The sequence below is a fragment of the Cuculus canorus genome, chromosome Z, assembly GCF_017976375.1.
Source record: "Cuculus canorus isolate bCucCan1 chromosome Z, bCucCan1.pri, whole genome shotgun sequence".
Lineage (NCBI taxonomy): Eukaryota > Metazoa > Chordata > Aves > Cuculiformes > Cuculidae > Cuculus > Cuculus canorus.
The window spans coordinates 54401496-54422275 of NC_071441.1; the positions used below are offsets into that span (position 1 = coordinate 54401496).

A 20780-nucleotide genomic window follows, 5' to 3' on the forward strand; every position below is an offset into this window, starting at 1 on the left:
ACTGTGTGATTTATAACATTGTCCCAAAAGCCTTTGTGAACTTAAAATACTGTGACCATGTTTTTCAGAAAGGACTGCTTAAATATAATATTCCCAGATCATCATGTAGGTTTTTAAATGAGGTCCTGATCCTACAAATGCTGACATGGATGCTTTTAGTTAAATATAGGATTGAATTTTGGCAGAATGGGGGCCAAAATAAGCCATTACTTCAAAAATACCAAGTAGCTTCCAAGCACCATTGCAGCCATAAAGCACAGAAGCAGGGCTATATTGCATAGTCCTGCTGACTTCAATGGGATTACTCACATTACTCACACATAAAACCCTTGTTGCATTGGATCCTTTCTCAGACAGAAGAGCTGGCTCCCTCTGCTTTAAATGAGAATTGATTCAGGCTCTTAAAATTGCAAAGCAGAAACCTGACATCCATGCTTAGTTCTGTACACTTGATTTTGACTGCTGGAGGTAAATAACGTGTTGCTAACTTTTTCTTTGATGAAGCCTTAAATCTAAACCAATGCATCAGCCCTGGGTAGGAACAGGTCACACATTAACACACGTTGCTAACTAGTACTTTTACTTATAAAGATAGTAAGCAAATAAAACAAAAACTATTGTATTTTTAGGATGTGTTTTATTTTCCTATAAATCACCTTAAGAAAAATCATGAAGTATCAAAAATGACAATTTTAAAGGCTATAGGTTTCTACAGAAGGTTAAAATAGAGTCAATATTGACTTTATAAGCACTTTACTCCCCAAAGCAAGAATACCTTATAATGCATAACGCCTCAGAGAACCTTCAAGTAAAAAGACATTTCTTTGGATGCTTCACATCAGAAGATATTATTGTAAACTCATGGTTTAGTGACCTATATCTCAATCCGAGTTGAAGGTGATTTAGCTAGACCACATCTAAGCTAAGCTTCTCAAGAAAGGGGCAGTATATTAGGAAAGTACGGTGGAAGAATTTATGTCTGACTTATTCTCTAGGGACATCTTGAAATCAGTTAGTCCTGGACACAATCAGCAGCCAGGGACTGTTAGGATGTAAAAATGCTGTGATGGTGCTTTCCTTCCCCATACACAAATGATAAAAGATCTACAGGCTAACCTGATTTCAAGGCTATCGCAAATCAAGCCTAGCAGGCCAAGGGTGTACAGCTTTGTAGTGAAGAAGGGGGACAAGTGCAGTGCAAGAGGATTAGAGCAATATGTCATCAAATACCACCTCAGAGGAAAGATTTCAGCTCAGTGTCTATAACAAAGCCTTTTAGTTTTACAGCTTATCTCTATTAGAAGCAGCAGTCTCTCAGTTTCTCAGACAACACATAGCTAGATGTCATCAAAGAGGTCCTCCGGCTCGCAAGTGTTTTCCAGTGTTTCAAGAGACATCACATCCTGCCAATGTTTGCCCAATGTCTTCTGTGAGGCCAGATCAGGTCTGGAAATATAGAACAAAGAGATTCGAAACAAATTTAGATACAGATATAAACAATTCTAATATATACACTACCTAGGTAACCATTTAATAGTGTATTTTGAGCTTTTTGTTAAGGTTATATGTAAGAGAAAAGTGCTTTTTGTAAGACCTAATTACTTGCTGAGATGGCAATGGCAAAATAAACAGACAAAATTCAGCTCATAAATGTCAAGGCTTCAGCTATTTTGTTACAATTTTTAGGACCCTAAGAATGACTATTTCACCCACAATTTCCACATGGAGAGCTAGGGAGAGCAGAACAAATGAAAAAATCATGCAGAGAATCTGCTCTTCTGCTACTGCACAGAATGGTCTTTTAACCACTCTTTATTTTTTTGCTGGAGCTAAGCTTGTCTGTTGTCCGTCAGTTTCACATGGAGGCACATAAAGAATCACACTGAGCTGAGTCAAAGGTCCATGCCCTGAAGGTGCAAGCCTTTCTGCAAACAATAGAGCAGAAGAAAAAGGCAAATTAAGAAAATCCTTCCATAATACATGAATCCAGGTATTTGGGGACTTTCATATACCTGGCCTTCCCCTGTATGGACGTTATATCTAAATTTGCTATAAACTTACGCAAAGAGCAGCACACACCATTTCTGACATGTGTATGCCAAGGTACAGGTTTGCCCTCAGGTGGACACAGAGTCCTACCTGAAAACTTCAAGCCTGAATCAGACATCCATAATGTTGAATAACACACTACTCTGCATCAATCAGCCCTATATAGCACTCCTCTGACTGTCCTCATTAAAACAGACCATTTAAATATCTCTTGGCTATACGAACTCCTGGTATTTGCCAGGAAACCATGTTCACTGTTTGTCCTCTCTCTCTAAGACACTATTCTGGTAAAGACAGCTTAGCGCTTATGCCTGGAAAAGCAAGGTATCTTGTGTTTCCAAAGACAGTGGCATGTGCAACAGTTTCTGATCTTTAGAAGAATTAATCTTATATTTATAGGCTGAATCCACAAATAATCTTTGAATCTTGCACAGACAATACTACAGTTGCAAGCTTTACAAGGAGAAATATCAATCACAGTTAGGGGCATTTTTGGTGCAAGACATTCCAGGTCAATATCACAAGCGGCTTTGAAAACAGGACGTAATCTCTTAATCTTGGGTCAGTGTGCTGTAGGGAATCGGTGTGGGAAGCAGGGAGCAGACCCAAAGTGCTTGTATGGTAGGATGCTGGACAGGCTGGAGTTTAATAAGAGTTGATGGCTTCACGCCCAGGTATATTCCATTGGTTTAATAATCCTGACAGAAGTTGAAAAATTTGCTTATTACCAAGGCCAACACATCAGCCACCAGGATGGGAAGAAATAGACAGAAGTGATCAGAAGTGTTACTTTCAAATACTGCCATATGAGGGCTTAGTGCAAGTAGGCATGCAAAAGCAATCTTAATTTTCATACTAACTGAACCATTTGCCTTCAACTGCTCCACATTGTAGAGACAATATAGATAGTGAAATTCAGCAAATTGTTTTGGTTTTTTTTAAATTTGAATCAAAACAGATTCAGAAACAAGTCTCCTAGAATGTCTATCTAGAAATATATAGGGAACAGAAATTTTTATAGAACACTGCAATCTTCAATATGCAATGAGCTTCCTAAGACTCCTGATACAGTCTGAGCCATAGCCTCTCACACCTCAAGTTTGTCAAGTCCTTGGAGGTTCAGAGCTCGCACTATGATGTTGCCTGGTGTGGGCCTGAGGAATGATTTTCATTTAGAGGTTGTGCCCCCCGCCTCTTGCTCTAGTGAAGCAGCCAAAGCCCGGTAAATGCTCAGTGATGCCATCACTTTCTAAGAGCTCTCCAACATTCAGAAGGGTTTCCTTGCTACTCTATTCATCACTTTAGTTCTACAAACCACTGTAAATTCAATGTACTGGTATATTAAGATTATGATAATTAAGTCTAACTAGCTTTCTCTGTGAACTCTTCCAAAATGCTTTCCTTTAGGTCTGAATAAATTGTGTCCAAGGTTTTTTTTTTTCCTTTTGGTGTGCAGTGACAACTAGACAGATGTGTGTCTCATCAAAAGTCACTTCATAGAATCATAGAATCACCAGATTGGAAATGACGCACTGGATCATCGAGTCCAACCATTCCTAACACTCCCTTAAACCATGTCCCTAAGCACTTCATCCACCCGTGCCTTAAACACCTCCAGGGAAGGCGACTCGACCATCTCCCTAGACAGCCTCTGCCAGTGCCCAATGACTCTTTCCGTGAAGAATTTTTTTCTGATATCCAGCCTGAACCTCCCAAACTTGAAACAAACCTGCCAGAATCAGACCCTTAGCCAAGGGTCTCTGGTTAGCAGGTTTAGATCACTGCATGCTCTTCTGATTGCTAGTAATCAGCTTACTTGTACACCACTAATTTTATTTTAAATATCGGTAGCATACTCCAACACAGTGTGATGCTCAAGTTTACTTACTGAAGGTGTGTTGTTCTTTCACCTTTCTAGGTCTATCTAAAGCATTAAATCTGCAGTGAGAACACATATAAATCACAGAGTGTGGAGCCACAAACTGACCATTTTAATTAATACTGAAAGGTCTCATCAGCAAACAAATTAGGCTGTGAAAATGTCTCTACCACCACAGGCTATTTCAGTTACTGGAATATTTTTTTAAAGCATATACTCATATGCCATACAGGCACGTAAGACCAGGGATATTAAAAGACTTCTGAGACCCCACATTTGTTGACTTTGAGGTTTTTATCTATTCTAGCATTTTTCAATTTTGAAAAGTAAGTCTGACAGTGCATAACCAATGTCAACAATAATTTTATCCTCATTGGCTAAAATAAACTGTTTTCAACACTATACATGAGATCACATCTATAAGCCAAATCACTGCTGAGTTTTAACATTACATAGTTAGAACTAATAAGCTTCTGTGTTGTAACAACATGGTCCTCAGTTAATCCCCAAAAGCTGTAATACCGTGCCTATGAATAAAGCCAACTATACCTGCAAAATGGAAGCAATAGGCTCCTATATGAAGATTATAAGCAATTTAATTTTAGTTTTAAGACTTGATGATTCCTATTTGCATGGCATTTATTCATGGAACACCAACAGCTTGCTTTGTGCTGTGCAATTATTTGGAATCTTCATTTCTCTCTGAAGCTGAGTTACCACATCTTGATGCATAATTTAATTAATTTCTTTAAATTGCAGTGAGTTGTAGAGGCCTCTCTTGCCAAAAGGCCTGTAAGTAAGGCATTCTTCTTGAAAGTTTATTCTTCTGTTGGATCACTTTTTGAAGTCTCTTCTTTTGGTAAGCTTAAACTCCATTAACACATCTGGAGAACTGCTGACTATGAGAGATCATTTCATGTTTCCTGAAATTTAGTTCAAGTGCTTCATAAATTGAGACAGAAGACCAGATCCACGGCTGGTGTGAATCACTGCAGCACTAATACTGTCAGTGGAGCTCTGCTGACTTACACCAGCTGAGATTCTGGCCTAAGATTTGGAAAAAGTGGTTACATTACTTGATATTTCTTTCCACAGCTGAATAAGAGCCATAAGAAACAGTAGACACGCAACACTTGAGTACTTAACAGCACAGAAACTCAATGTCATGCAGCGTGACGGCTTTGCATAGCTTGGCGGAAAACACATCACTTTCTTTTGCAGGAGGATATATGGATCACTCCAATTTGTTTTCTGTGATTAATTATTCCTCAGTTCACATAGACACCAGAGGAGATCGGCACAACACTGTTCCTGCTGCAACAGATGGCCAGTTCCATAAGACAATGTTTGTGAAGCAGTATAAAGTAGAAAATAATCTACTATGTGACTGCCACAAATGACAAAATTAAGAAGAGTTTCCTAGTAGCAAAAGGATCAAACAAGTTGTAGCTGTGCTGAAGGAAAATTAGGTCAGAAGCCGTAATATCAGCATAATTGCCCATCTTGACGTACTTGATGCTGGCAAGATGAAAGGTTCTTGCACTTAGCTATGCTTATACAGCCAGCCCAGCACATTGTGGTCATGATTTTACCTAAGTTCATCTTCTCAATTAACTCTCATAGGATTTGAAAGATAAATACCATTGTGAATTAACAGCTATAAAAGTTTTCCAAACAATTTAAGCAATCTAGGAGTCATACTTGTGTCCTTGGACCATTAAATTATTTTCCTCATTTTTTTAGTAATTAAAATAATCAGTTCCAATCAAAAGCTGGCATATAATTAAGAGAGATCTCAGCTCTCAAGACGCTGTGTAGCAGTGTTTTAGGAAAAGGCTGAATTTTGCAGTGTGTGTACTTTCAGCTTGGTTTAACAGTTCATTTTTGTCATTAATCTTAAAAAAAATTAAGGCTTAATACCATGAGAGATATTAACAGACAAGTTAACCTGATATATACTTTCTCTGGTATCATAAGAATAGGTGGCAGCAGCAGCTCATAAACAGAGAATTAGTGGTCATTACAGCATTAACATAGAAACAAAAGTGAGGCATCTCAAACTTAAATGAACATTCGCATTGCGAGACTAACAAGGCAAAAACTCAGAGCAACATTTGCGCTCCAGAGATCATACTTTTAGTCCACTCCTCAAGAGAAGCTTGGATTCTTTGATTTACCAGCAATCTGCTGTCATGTCTGTATAAACATCATCATCACAGAATGTCCTCGGAAGACATGTACTCATCAGCCCTCATTATTTAAGGAAAGATTATGAGTAAAGCCTATGGCTATATGTAAAACCCTGGCCCTGAATAACCAATACCTCATGGTGTCAGCTCCTGGGAGACATCATGTTGACTGCCTCTGACTACTGGCCAAAAAGAAGAAAGTTCAACCACGAAAAGAAAAAGAAATGCTGTAATGGAAGAAGAACAAAAGCCTCTTACGTGAATAGAGGCATCAAGAATTCTATGTGTAGACAGACCTCCTCTTTAAAGTTGAATATTAAAAATGTAAAGAAACTAAATTCAAAGTACACAATTAAAAATGCAATGATATACCTCTTCACAGAAATGCTACAGTGACTATTATACAAGGTAAATTACAAAAGTATTTTCATTTTTTAGTTCAATTTAAAATGGAAAATGAAATTCAATAATTTGGCTTAGTTTTGGCAGTGTTATGAGTATTCAAATTCCAGATATAGCCTACTCTGGTATTTATTCCTATAAATAATAGGAAACCAAACGAATACATATCTAATAGATCTTGCAAAATGTGAACACCAGCAAGTCATGAACAACTTGCTGGATACAATCAACTTCTTGATCTGAAATTAGAGTCGATGGACTTTTCTCTAGGTTATGTTAGTGAAGAAACTGAAAATTTTTCTGCCAGTTTCAATCATCTGAAGAGAGCAGTCGTGTCAGGGATCAGCAGAGCCCAAGCTGTTCCTGACCCGAACACAAATTCACAGAGGCTAGAAAAAAAATACTCAAGAAATAGCTGAAAAGAATGATTTCTGACTTAAGGGATACTGCCTCCCTCTCTCTCTTAAGAGAACATTCCATATGTGAAATTTTCCTGTGCTCCATGTACTAAGCAAACAGTGCAGTCTCAGTTAAGGTCAGCAGACAGATAATACTATTGCTATTGCTATTGCTATTGCTATTGCTATTGCTATTGCTATTGCTATTGCTATTGCTATTGCTATTGCTAATAATCTCGTTCAATTACCTAGTTAATGAAGAATATTTTCAATGCAGCAACCACAAATTTAATGTTCAGCCAGGGAATCAATGTTCCTTCACAAGTTTCCATCTCTGGCTGAAAGCCAAGCTGCAACTGCACCTGCATTCATCACAACCACTGCACAGTAAGATAAATCTGGAATTCTCTCAATAAACAAAACTTTAAGCAAAACTTCAAAAACCAGGGCAATGGCTAAACACTGTCTTAAGCTCTTGTGAGCACCACTCTTTGTTGTCTAGAAATCAAATGGGGATAATTTTGATTTATGCTTATACAAATATTTCTTTTTACTTTACCTATCCCTGGAATACTTCAGAGGGAGAAAAGTGAACTGGGAATGCCTTAAGCATCACAGAAACTGATATAGTGATTGCAGCAAGAATAAACTCGCAAAGAAATCTGCTAGACTGAGAAGAAACCCATAGATCACTTACTAATACAACTTTTAATATTGATATAACTTCTAGTGACTGGTCTAGGTCAGTTCTAAACATTGTTAATCGTCTGATCTGTTTATGTAGTCCTACAAAACAGATGGTCTAAAGACGCTTAGAAAACCACGTGTAATGTCCAAACCAGCTGCACAGAAAACACACCATGTAAATGAACAATGCTGACAATACTTTTTTAAGGACTCGTCTCCATTCAGTTGCAAATTCCCAATTAAATTCAGTGGGCATAGGTGCAGGTCCTTATTTAAAAAAAATAATAAATTGCAGTTTTGTAATATAAATATAGTCTTGGATCTTTTCTTCTCATCAAATCACTTGTGGATGTTTACTAACAAAGCTCTACTTAAAAACGTAATAATACTTGTCACTTGTAAGGAAAAGTGTGAACCATATTTGTTTTAGACAAGTGGTACACATTTCTGTGGCTCATTTCCACTTAAACTTCTTCTTGCTTAAATAAACTAGACCACATTCACTTTGGGGAACATACTAACTCCACTGCCTTCACTGGGAAAAAAGCCACAAATCTCTTCATCATAACTAAAAGAGTATAGAGTAAAGGAAAACTTAGTTTGTTTAGGAATTTTGTCAAGGTCCACAAATTCAGTACATTGCAAATTTATTGGCAAATGCTAGCAGCCATTTCTCATAGTTGTTGAGCACCATTTATCACATATACATTTATATAACACTAGCACTGGCTAAATTGTGTCATAAACCTTTTCCAGGCTGTCAAACCCTGGAGCTGCTTTCTCTCCCTGGTCCGTCCTTACTCCCTCAGCATGATCATAAACAGTAGCTGGAGATCTAAGGGAGCAAATAAAAAACCCTGAACCAATTTCTCATGTGGGAAATTTGTGTGTCCTCATGCTCCTCTGTCTGTTGTCCCTGACAGAAAGGATGTGGTCGGCTGCCGCAGCCACCAGACAGCAGTGGAGTAGAGAGGGACAAGTTTTCCATCTGAAAATATGAAGTCTGCAGATGGCAGCTACAACTGCAAATACACATTGTATCAAACCTCAAAAATAAGAGCATTTAACTGGAGGAATATCCAGCAACCCTAAAACTTAGATTGTTCTTCAGATGTTCCATGTCTTTCCATTCCTTTACTGTACTGAGGTGCTGAGTGGCTGTTTAAATCCTAATGACTTTGACTTCAACAAGAGCTAAGCATTTGCTTAAAATTAAGTACGGGCTTATAAAGCCTCCTAAAACACAGTCTTAGCTTGCAGCTCTCCTGGGTCCACCTTTTGCATTGACTGCTAGAGAATAAAACCCATAACTTCATAAATTAACAGAATTAAAATTATTCTTAAAGAAAAGTTAGCCCAGCGTTAATATGATCAAAAGCTCCTTCCTAATACCAGACCAGGGTACTCTGACATCTTTACAAAATCTCAGAAAGATGTAGAATACATGTGTAGGATTCTAAAAATGATCTTTTAAAACTGTGACCGAATAAATAAAATTCTTTCTTCTTGCTGAACGATTTGTACCTATATACCTGGGCACCAGCAGACAACTATTACTGCCCAGGTTATCTATTATCCACAGATCTGCTCAGCAAGTTTTGGATCATTCACTTTAATTGGCTCACTGCAGAAAACCACTTTGGATCAGTATAGGGATATGACATAACAAAGTGTACTTAGAAAGACAGAGCAGCAGCAAGTTCTTAATAAAACTGTGAGCCATGAATCGAATAAACTGGGAGCAGGTTTCAACTTACAAGTTAAGTTAGAGCAGATAAAGTATAATAAGCTTTTCCTTCCCCCTCTAATAGGTCTCTAATAGGTCTCTACTGAGTATAAAATTGTTTTAGTACCAAGAACTGTGCTTTCCTCTCTGCTGTCTATTAAGTCCCATTCACCTTCTCATACGCTTCTTCTGACCCCTCCCCGCAGAGCTAAATTAATTCATACTTTTCTGAAATAAGATCAAACCTTTGATACTTAAGATCAAATCCCTGCCTACAGTGACACCTGTGAGAGCTGAAACGTTCAAACAGCAAAACAGCAGTACCAAAAAAACCCCCAAAAAATCCCCAAAAAGAGCCCAAAAAAACAAAAAAAAAAGGAAAAAAGAATTAAAAAAAGTTAACATAGGTACTGTTGGCTGAGACAGAGCAGAGCTGGACGCTGCTACAGCCACTGTTTTCTGGCTAAAATTTAAGTTTTTATCTTCTGCATTTTCATTATACTGTACCCATCATTGACACATCTCCTCACCCAGCACAGAGAACAGATACCAGCTTTGTTCACGTAACACCAACCATAGTTTTCTACTTTAATGTGCATAAAGCAAATGAATGTGGGCCAAAGAGCCTGGTGCTGACTTCTGAACTTGTTAATTTGTTGGCAGTACTTGTATTTATTTTGGACATATGGTTAAGATGCTTTAACAATCTTCCCTTTAGAGATCCCATCTATCACAATGTCTATTCAGTACAGTAAAGAAGTCAGTAACTTTCAAAATATATTTTCTATCATATAAAGCAGGAATCTTCTGCAATTCGTGATGCAATTGCTATAAGACAGTCTATATAGCTGTCTTCTAAAGTAATTTTTCCTCCATGAAATCCCTAACTCCATCCATCCGCACTCTCAGGGTCTGCCTAAGCAGCAATATCTGCAGTAAGTACTTTATCACGAGCATTTAAGTACACATCAAATAGCCCAGTCATTACTCATTGGCTAAAACAAGTAAATATTTTTTACTTTGGTGCAAAACAGTCTAGACTATCAAGATTTTTACAAAAGGTTGTACTACCTCCAAACACAATGAAACACCAACTAACCAAAAGGACAGGACTAGCCTTGTGTCCTCCTTTCACATGGTTTCTTGTATAAAGTGGGGTTTTCTTCCTAAGAAGCCTCTCTACTTTTTATTTCCGTAAATGGTCAATTCACAAAGGATTCTTTAGCCCTTAAATTTCATTGATTTCCTTTTCTTGCAGAACAGTTTGCATACACGTTGTACGAGGATCAAGACACAGTTTCAGCTTATTCATTCATGCACGCATATCCCTCATTGTTATGGTGGGGAAGGTCAGAGGCTTAACTGGTGCTAAACCCCAAATCGCCTATGACTGTGCCGGGGTTGATGCAGATCTGTCCCCAAAGGTGGAAGGGAGAGAAACCCATAATGGTATTTGCTCAATACCTGTCTCTGCAATAGCAGACCACCCACCTTGGTTTTAAGAAAGGAACTGAGACCACCAATGGACAGGAGTTATAAGATACAAGTTTATAAGCACAGCAAGCTGAAAGACAGCAGCCAACCTTGCATTTTAAATGGAAACTACTGATTGCTACCTTCCCATGAATATACGTGCAGTTTCAGGGACCCCATGCACCACAAGTCCCTTTATCAGATGTTTCTTCTCGGGCTCCAGGCTTTCAGAGGCACGTAGTCAATCATGAAACTAAGAGCAGGGTCTTGGGTAGACTTTAGGCAGTGAAGGCTGGACTATCAGGCTCATCAAGACCACCAGATGCATAAATGCAGCCACGGGAACGTGCAGTACTGGTGTCATAGAGCCAAGCTCCTTTGGGCTGCTGTGATCCTGTGCTCACCACCCTCACTTGGAGAGATCACCTCATGCTTCAGACTCCAAGCCTGCTCAGGACCTGTCTTACCTCGCACTAGGCATGGACACCTGCAAGTTTTATTTCACACACCACACAACTGAAAAACATTCAGTAATTTTAGTCACTGTGACCTGCACTGTGCTGAACTCAGTGCCTTCCAACAATGAAGAAACACGCAATTCAGCCAATGTAGAACAGGTAATGAGAAAGATACTTTAACAGACATCTACAATGTGGGAACATTTGTCCTTGGGTCAACCCAATGTTGCCCAGAACCCATGCTACCACAGCAGTCAAGAGCAGATGCCCTTTGAAGAACACAATGTGCTTTTCCAGTTTCCAGCCATTTATAGAGGCTTCCCACACCAGGGTTTATTTCTGTGTATTCAGTAACATTCAGTGGATCTCTCTTTTACAAAGTGGCCCTATCCCCCCCATTCCAGGCCCATTCTAATATTCCCAAAATCTTGAAGGATCTCCACAGGTACTACAAAGGAATAAGACAAAAAGCAGAAAACATAGAATACAACGAAAAGAGGTGGGGGGAAACACGAAAAAACTGATTAGATACTAATGTACGATGACTTTCTTTACAAAGCCTTTTCAGTTCAACAGCCTAAGCCAGATTTTATCCTCAGTTTTGTATATTAGTATAAATCTGAAATACATCCACCGAAGTTTTCTTGTACTGGTGTGGCTCAAACCAGCATTCAAACTCAAACTTTATAAAATTTTAATCCACAGAGAGCCTTGATAATGGTGCTGGTGCTGCACCACTGACAAATTTAGATTGCCTTATTCTGAGTTTCAGCACAGTCCTTTAAAGGATTTTATCTTACAAATGCATTTAGAGAAAAGGAAGCACAATGCAGGTGGGCAACTGGGACTTTATTAAGAGAAGGCAGGTGTCAATCAGAGTAGAATAATCATGGTGTACATGTTTAACAGATGCTGCCTGTGTAAAACAACACTGTGTGCCATACAGATGAATCACTGCAAATAAAATTTACATCTGCATTTTGGGTTATTGGTAACAGGTCCATTTATTGGAAACTCGTCAGTACTGGGACACAGGAAAGGAGTAACACACATTTTTCAAGTACACCTCCTTGACTGTTGTCTCCATTTTCCAAAGAAAAAATCAGACTTGATAGTAGATTCATAGTTCAAAATCACAGAGAAGTCATTGTCTTCTGTTAATTACATTTGTGACAGTTTTAACATTTTGAGCCTTGGTTCTGTCTGAAATAGCTATCTTTGCGAAAGAGAGGGGGAGAGAAAGTGAAAGAGCTGAAATAGAGTACACAACTGCCCTAGCCCTGGCATAAATTCTCATGAGCAGAATGAGTAGTTCAGATAGTACAAATGGACGCAAACAATTTAAAAGACCTAGTAGTTTTGGGGTTTGTTTAGCACTAATATAAATAAAAATGTTTCTTCAGCTCCCAACAAATTTGGGAGACAGAAAGCACTTCTGGTATCATTAGGAAAAAAAACACAGGGTTTTTTCACAATTCAGTTTGAAGCCTGGATTTTCTATGCAAGCTTACTCTAGCTCTCCTTTTAATAAATTCAGCTTCTTTCACAGCAGAGTTAGACTAAGTCATTAGCAATTTTTAAATGCTGGCACATGGAATTACTAAAGGTCTTTAGCAGTGAGGACTCATCTCAGGGGTGATGAGTTCCCGCTTTCACTTGTTCCAGCACAGTGCAGAGTGAGATGCAATTCCTTCTATGACATTGCTGGCACACAGCCCTTCTAATCCCCCAGTGAATCTTCCAAAGAGTTTTATTACTAATAATATGTAGCATAACAATTGACTGTATTGTACATACACATATACACACTTGCCTGTTAAAGATTACGGGTCTGGTCATAAAACAAGGAAGTCTCCCCGCTGGCTTTATTTTGCTCTGTATAGGTTCTTTGTACACAACACACCAACATCAGCTTCCCAAGACTTAGCAGGAGGTCACTGAACTGTATTTTTAACCTATTCGCTTTTTTTCCCCAGACATGTCTGGATTCACAAGTGAGACAGTAGTCCAAAGTATATGGCCACCTTAAGGCTTTTTATCTTTTAAAACCAATGACAGAACAAAAGCCAACAACAAGACTGCTCTGGCTGCTTGGTGTTATTAGGTTTTGACATAAACCAGAAGCAAAGAAACAAACCCAAAGCACATACTACTCACTGGTTAGGATTCAATGGTGATATTTGTGTGTTCTTTTTGTATGTAGTTCCTTCTGCATTGTTCTGTCAGGTATATAGCATTCATTGAAAATATCTGTCTCAATGTAAAGGGTACAGCAGAATCAATATAGAAATTAATAGGTGCTGACATATGGATTCTATTCACATTTTTTAAACTATAAAAACATTTCAAAGAAACATTAATGAAACAAATTAATTTACATTGATCTCTGAAAAAATAGTGATACGAGATAGATATCTATAAAAAGCAGCAAACTGAGAATGCTGTTAAACTCTGTAGCTGTTTAATAACCAGCAAAGCTTTTAAAATAATTTATCACCAGCCTTCCACCAGCTGCTACAAGAAGAGGAATTCATTCTACCTTTTCATACTCAGTACTGCTAATTGTAATAAGATATTCATGCAACAGTAACAAAAGCCCATTCTAAATCTGGTGGGAACCAATGAAAGCAATTATGGCGAGCGCTTGGTACTGTCAAACTGTCAAGTTTCAAGCTTAATGTAATTCTTTAGAGTCTGTGCTTTCTCTATTCTTGAAGAAAAAGACTGCAAGCCATTTTCTATTGAGAATGCAATGAGTCCAAGGAAACAAACCATTTAACTGCAGAATGCCGAAACACTATATAAAGCACCAATAAAATTATATGTCATGTCAGAGCAATTCTTCAGGAAGAGATCTGTCTTGCACTGTTGGATATTATTAGTGAAAAAATATGACAAGGGCCTTGAGGCCGTTGACGGGGTGGAGTGTGAGAAATTTCAGGGATCTAGGAAGCATGTTCATTTAAATTTTATCAATTGTTTCTGTTTTTCTAGGCTAGAGACATGTTCCATTGTGGAGGAAACAATGAAACAATATAAAATAATAATGAGTCATTAAGTTTAGCCTGAATACTGCCATTTATCAGCAGGACATATTCTGCCTAAATTTCTCCCTACAGCTGCTTGCAAAACTAGCACTGATGTTCATGCCCTACATGCACGCTTCAAATTTGCACAAGCACTGTGATTACAAAAGACATTGAACAGACAAAACAAGGTGCATTCTATGTCCCATCTGTATGAAAGTCAAGTATGGCATGGAGAGTGACACTGACAATATGGCACCTAATATGTATTTCCTCTAACACCCAGTGGGGTAAGCTCCACAGCACTAACAGGAAAGTGCCACTGTGTCTAGAGAATCATGGAAACTTGGAATATTTGAAGCTGGAAGGGTATCATAGGTATCATCAAGTCCAACTCCCTGCTCCTCACAGAACTACCCAAAACTAAAACATATGACTAACAGCATCATTCAGATGCTCCTTAGAGTCCAAACAACAACACAATCATCAGCTCCTCAACTGAAGCTTCCTGTGACAGTAAAAATCATCCTAAACAATGACTGAATGCTCCAGGAGGCAGATCTCTCACTGAAGACAGAGTACCTGTTTGTTTCAAATATTCTGTGAAACAACAGCTGTTGGTCAGTAGTGAACCTGAACTGGAGCTGAACTGCTTGCAGAGCAGCCAGTGGGTAGACAGCAACAAATAACACTGCAGGAAGTTAATTTCAGGGGAAAAAAATATTCCACTTTCATTTGTTTTAATTCTATACTGAGGGAAATAAGATTTTCTCTTTCACTGTGGAGCCAGGCATGTTAAAACTTTGTGAGAGTACAGCACAGAGCCACATAAGGGACCTAGATAATGGGATGGAAATCTGGCAGAGATGCATAACCTAGGCAGAAATGACTGCAGAAAGAAACCCCAGTTCTGGATCTAGGAGTGCTAAAATGCCATCTACACCATCTATGTTACAACTGCGTGCCTCCAGTAAAGACAAGGTGTGGCCAAACTATAAATAAATCAGCACGGTATATGAAGAACAATTAAGACTTTGATAACTATCACTAATGACTTCGGCCAGTGACAACTGCTGTGTTGTGGTTTTTTTTCAGAAAACTGCTTTCCTGGATTAGCCAAAAAAATCTCAACAACAAGAAAGTAACATTTAATCTACAGACTACTAGACTGTTTAGGGAATGAATTAAAACTGTTCAGACTTAAACTACTTTTATTCTTCCCTGCACAACATTTTAATGAATAGATAGGCACATGTAACTGACTCTCTCTTCACAACAGGAAGTGCTCAACAGAAAGAAGAAAGAGTTGGTAGACAAGATACAAAGAATAAAACTCTTATTTCATTACCAAAGCTGCAGCAACACCAAAGCAGAAACACGTATGCTTCCAGGCAGAATCAGTATAGTAAAATGTTATTTCCCTTCCTTTAAGCATCCTAGAACTGTTACCAGCATTATAAAAATGAGCAAATTCAGAAGGCTTTGAATTGGACTGAAGGCTTATCAAAATGATGCAGTTATTCTCAAGCCTTTAAACAGCAGAAAATCATGAAAGGATATACCTCTTGTAAGATTTCTGTACTACTGCTTTCAGAAATGAGAGAAATTTGAGGGGAGAAACAGGAATCCTGCTTTTACAGAGTAGAGTGGGATGAAAAATGGCATAACATGAACACTCAGGATAATTCTTTTGAAGTTTGGATCGAAAAAGGAGGAAGCCCTGGGGGCAGGGGCAGAGGAGGGAAAGTTACTAGTTTGTCATATTGAGTTCTTCATTCTCAGCACTTCTGTGTGCTTACTAGGTATCAGCTATCACAAAACAGACAACTAAAGTGTGATAAAACTTGTAATTCCTAGAAAGTGCTTCTTACAGACTATGCTTAATTCAGAGGTGTGGGTTTTTTCTTTTAATCGTTGACTGAAAAGAAAAACACTCTGGAGAAACTGTCTCTGGTGAGCAGTCCAGATCAATATGAGATGAACAGCTAGAATTAGATCAATAAAGGGAATAACAAATCCAAAGACACTTATCTTTTAAAGAAAAAACTTGGGTGATTTAAATTCTGTTAAAAATACAGTCCTGCCACACTGGAGTTAACTGGCCTCCACAAGGCTAGAAACTGATGAGCCACTGTACTGCTAAAATGCCTTATTAAAAAAAACAAACAGAAAATTACCCTTTGTAGTATTGCATCATCATGTGAACAGCCTTTGGGGCTTCCCTCTCTCTCTAATCCATAATCTAGTGAAAGTAAGAGCAGCCACAGAGGCACATAAGCCCTTTAGGAGACCCATGGGATGTCTTCCACCTGGCACTCCAAGGCTCACTAGCAGACACTACTGAGAGCACTTCTCTGCATCACCACAAAATGGCACTTGGCTGCTCAACAGACTTACTCATATTGCCTGTACCAGCAATATCCCCACTTCAATACTAAAATATATAAAGATTAAAAAGTGAAGCTTTACAAACCCAGGTGGGGGAGAGAAATGTATAGGTCTTCTGAAGACTGGTTACAGCAATACAAGCTTGGACAAAAATCACATTTATAGAGAGGCTGTCATTGGCAGACTGAAGGTTGCTGTTGGAGAGATGAAAACAAATGTCACGTTATATAATAATAGACAGTTGTTGTTGGCAAAGGTTTAGAATAGTCACACTGCACATGTGCGTCCAGCCCACAGTGGGTTATACAGCTTACCCCAAATGAGTGCCAAAACCACCTATTTTCCCACCGGGCCTCTCCATGCATTTCATTCATCACTTCCACTCGCATTGTCCAGCAGTCCAAATGGCAAAATTCAAGTGCTGCCTCTGACGTGAGCAGGAACACAGTAGCTGGCTGGCATAAACCCAGTATGGGTCCAAATTGGGAGAAGCTGGATCTGGGCCAGCTACAGAATAGGCAGTTTTTGGTGACAGGAACAGTTTTCAAAGGTTATGTACACCACATTCTAGCAGAACCTCCAATGGATGATGTATTGCTACTCATTCCATATGTGAACTCCCTGAATGAAGAAGCAAATCCTGGAATGACTAAAGGGTTTGTTAAGTTAATGTGCTAATAGTGCTTCTTTGTGCTGCAGGAAAGTAAGAGAATCTTCAAAAAAAAAAAAAAAAAAAGAAAAAATCAAACCCCCTATCCTGAGAACAAACACACCCAGCAAGGAGCATGGCAACCCTAGCACAAAAATTTGTCAAGATGTCTGTTGAAAAGACTACTGAGAAAATTACAGAGTCCTGGTCCAACACAATGATAAGTAATCCATGCTGCACTAACAACTACTTTGCGAGACCAGATTCCAAACCTGACATTCAAAGGAAAACAAAACCAAACTTAAACAGGAGATTCAGAAACAGATTCTTCTAACACATCTTGAAATCAGTTTGCTAAGTAGCTCTGGAGCCTATGGGCTCTAGCAGTCATTGCGTCTTGCAATATCCTACCTCTACGAGGAGTCCAAGGAAATAACTGCAGTCTACAGAGCCTCTGAACGAACGTGTCCCCTACATGACAGCTATTCTGAGAGCTCTGTAGCACCATGCATGTATTTAAAAGCTAACTGTCTCGCATTATCTGAAATTGAGGATATTTCATGAGGTTATGTACTTGCCAACCACCCTTGAATAATCCATGTTTCTGAAGCTATTTATATGTATAGTCAGTTCGGAATTATCTGGCTAAATTTTTCAGCCAAATCAAAGATAAAACCATGTGTATTTAATGTTGGGAAACCAGGGCTTTTGGTTCACAAACCAATGACCTAATTATGCTCGCCCACATACCACATTTTTCCTAGTCGTGACAGATAAAATGGCTAGCAACATCTACTGGCCTTCCTGAAATATGTTGTGCAATGTTTCTGTCACCAGTGGTACTCTGCTTTTTTAAAATATGACTATTTTAGTGAATAAATCACATACATTGTCAGAAAGTCATTATGTCTCCCTCAAATTTAAATCTCTAAGTTTTGGGAAGTGACATTAAAAAGGCTTAGAAACTAGAATGGTATGTGGCACTGTTCAGCATAAGTCTTACATCCAATATAAATGAATATTGCAACATATTGTACCTGGGCCAGATGTGGTATGATATGCAGGGGACAGACAAAAAGAAATACATAAGACTTCACTTGATGAAGTGTATGCATCTTCCTCAGTGCAGCACAGAAGTTTTTATCAACACATAATATCAAACCCCCTTCTCTTTTGTGCAGTTTAGGTGTGTGAATAAGTGGGTCTGAAGCCCATCTGTAACAGCAACTAACCTTTCATAGTATATATTAAAATGAGTGTTCACAGCTTTTAATTTGGCCTTTTCAAAAAGTGAAATGCAGATTATACTCTCCTTTGCAGCCTGGCTTTAAAAATGTCTTCTGCATCAGTCACTAATATTTCACTTTAAAATATACCAGATATATCGCTATATAGTAGAAACTAACACAGGAAGGAAAGTCAGACATTTATTTTACATGTTTGCCAGACAAAAAATACAGATAGTAAATATCAACTTAAATTTGGTTTTGAGTAGTCTTGTTGGAGAAGGGAACGGATGAGTCATTCTGTTTGCTGCTGTGAAAGGGCAATCTTTATTCACAGCTTTTTCAGTTTACACCACGCAACTGAACTCGTATTTCTGGGTGAATACACTAAAGACAGTCTGGAGGTAAATATTAAACCACTAACTGCAAGGTACATAAAAAGCCTTTTCTGAGACAATCTTTTACTTAAAGCTAATGGCTTCAGTACGTTAATCATTTAGGATTGAATTTCTGTATTTCTGGAAACTTACTAAAAGAATCTCATAAAACCAAATGATCAAACATGCCTTTATCTATATACTTGTATGTTAAAGGAACACTAAATGAATATTGTTTGGAGCAAGTCTTCTGATCTGGACAACCATGGCTTTACATTTAATGGAAATTTCCAACAGAACTACAGGTACACCAACAAAAGACATGTAAAAATAACTTTGCATATGTTTATCATAGCAATACATGCTATTTTTCAACTCAAACAGTTAACTTTAGAACAGAGAGGGGTGTATCTTGTTTCTGTCAAGGTAAACACTTGTGACATACAGTGCATGGAAAATAATCCAAAATGACAAAATTGATCTTGGAAAATGACATTCACTTATACAGCAAGTGGTAAGCAATTCCAGGTTGGGATTTGCCAGATTTGATTTGAACCATAAACTATTTCTTGGTTTACAGCCCTACAGAATGCAACTGTAGCAGATTTCTCATACCAAAAACTCGTTCGAAAGACATAACTATTTTCTCATACTAGTAAATAGTGTCTCATTGTACTGATGACATTGTAAGGAATACAGATTTTTGATAAGGTGATTATCATTGAAATAAAGACAGATCACATTTTAAACTCCATCAGATTAGTTGGCGTTATTTTTTCATAAAGGTATCATGTTGGTTCTGTTTCCTATGACTTGATTTTTTATAGATGCATTTCACAGAATAATTAGGATCTCCTACTCACAGGAGTGAATTACAAACACGACACACAGTAACAGGCAGGAAATGCCCCTCAGGAATGAGCCTGCCTTTATCATGGGTCCAAGGACTAAGCAGTTTCACCTCCTTTCCATCCATACTCTCCACGCACAGCTGAAATCCAGTGCTGTCAGTCTGCACTAGCATTAATTTTTCAGCACCTCACATGAAACAATCAATTGGCTGATTTTATAAGGATTCCTGTGAATGAACAAACCTCCTTCCCTATTCCTTCTGGTTTTGGTCCACATACCTCATTTTATACTGTCCTCCCCTTTGATACTCTCCTCTTCTCTAGAGTCCCTTACTGTTGGTGCACAAACAGCTGAGCCAGGAATACAAACTCCTCTGACTTTGGACTCTGCCAAGAGTGTGAGAGCCTAGCACGAAGAAGCAGTTCAGTGACCCAAAGTTCCTGTTGCCTAATGGGTCCTTTCACCCTAGCCAGGAGGCAGTCATGCCTTTGCTGTGGTTTTGCGAAAAACATGAATTATATGGCAGCACAATGAACTATCAATTACTGACCCAATCTGCAATGCTGGGAATCAAATCCCAAAGAATCTAAACGATCAAAGAAGAATCGTAGGTTGCAAATTTTATTGCTGTATTTTTACTGAAACACAGTTTACTCCTCTTAAAGTCGTCCACATTAACACAATACTTGCATGGTCTGGAGCTGTTTAAACAAAACCTCATTCCACAACTCAACATTTCAAGGAAATCAGCCAAGTAATAAGACAAAGCATTTTCTTAAGAGTATTACAAAAAGTAAGAGAAGTTTTCAAAATTTAACTTTTGTCCCTGATGCCTTAAAGTCTGGAAATCAACCATATAGCATAACTTTTCTAGACAACGAAAGTGATTTGTAATGAATTTTACAACTAAGTGAACGAAAACTGCTATAGAGTCTGTTAGGGATTACCAAACCAGTGTAAAGAATTCACCGTTACATCAAATCTACCATTAAACGTCATGT

At 38.3% G+C, this 20780-nt stretch overlaps 1 protein-coding gene across 5 annotated transcripts in view; it reads right to left on the reverse strand.

The window, feature by feature from the left end:
* Positions 1–635: 635 nt before the first annotated feature.
* XRCC4 (X-ray repair cross complementing 4) overlaps positions 636–20780 on the reverse strand; it is a 170268-nt gene continuing 150123 nt past the window's right edge. For 2 of the 5 annotated variants that reach the window (XR_008447953.1, XM_054055376.1), the window contains 2 exons: positions 16761–16869; positions 636–1446 (listed from right to left, as the gene is read on the reverse strand). Coding sequence is in view for 4 of the 5 variants with exons in the window: in XM_054055376.1 (XP_053911351.1) it covers positions 1441–1446; positions 16761–16869 (115 nt within the window). In the remaining variant the exon portion in view is untranslated. The remainder of the gene's footprint in view (positions 1447–16760; positions 16870–20780) is intronic. The other 3 variants (XM_054055375.1, XM_009559424.2, XM_054055379.1) reach the window with 2 other exon arrangements.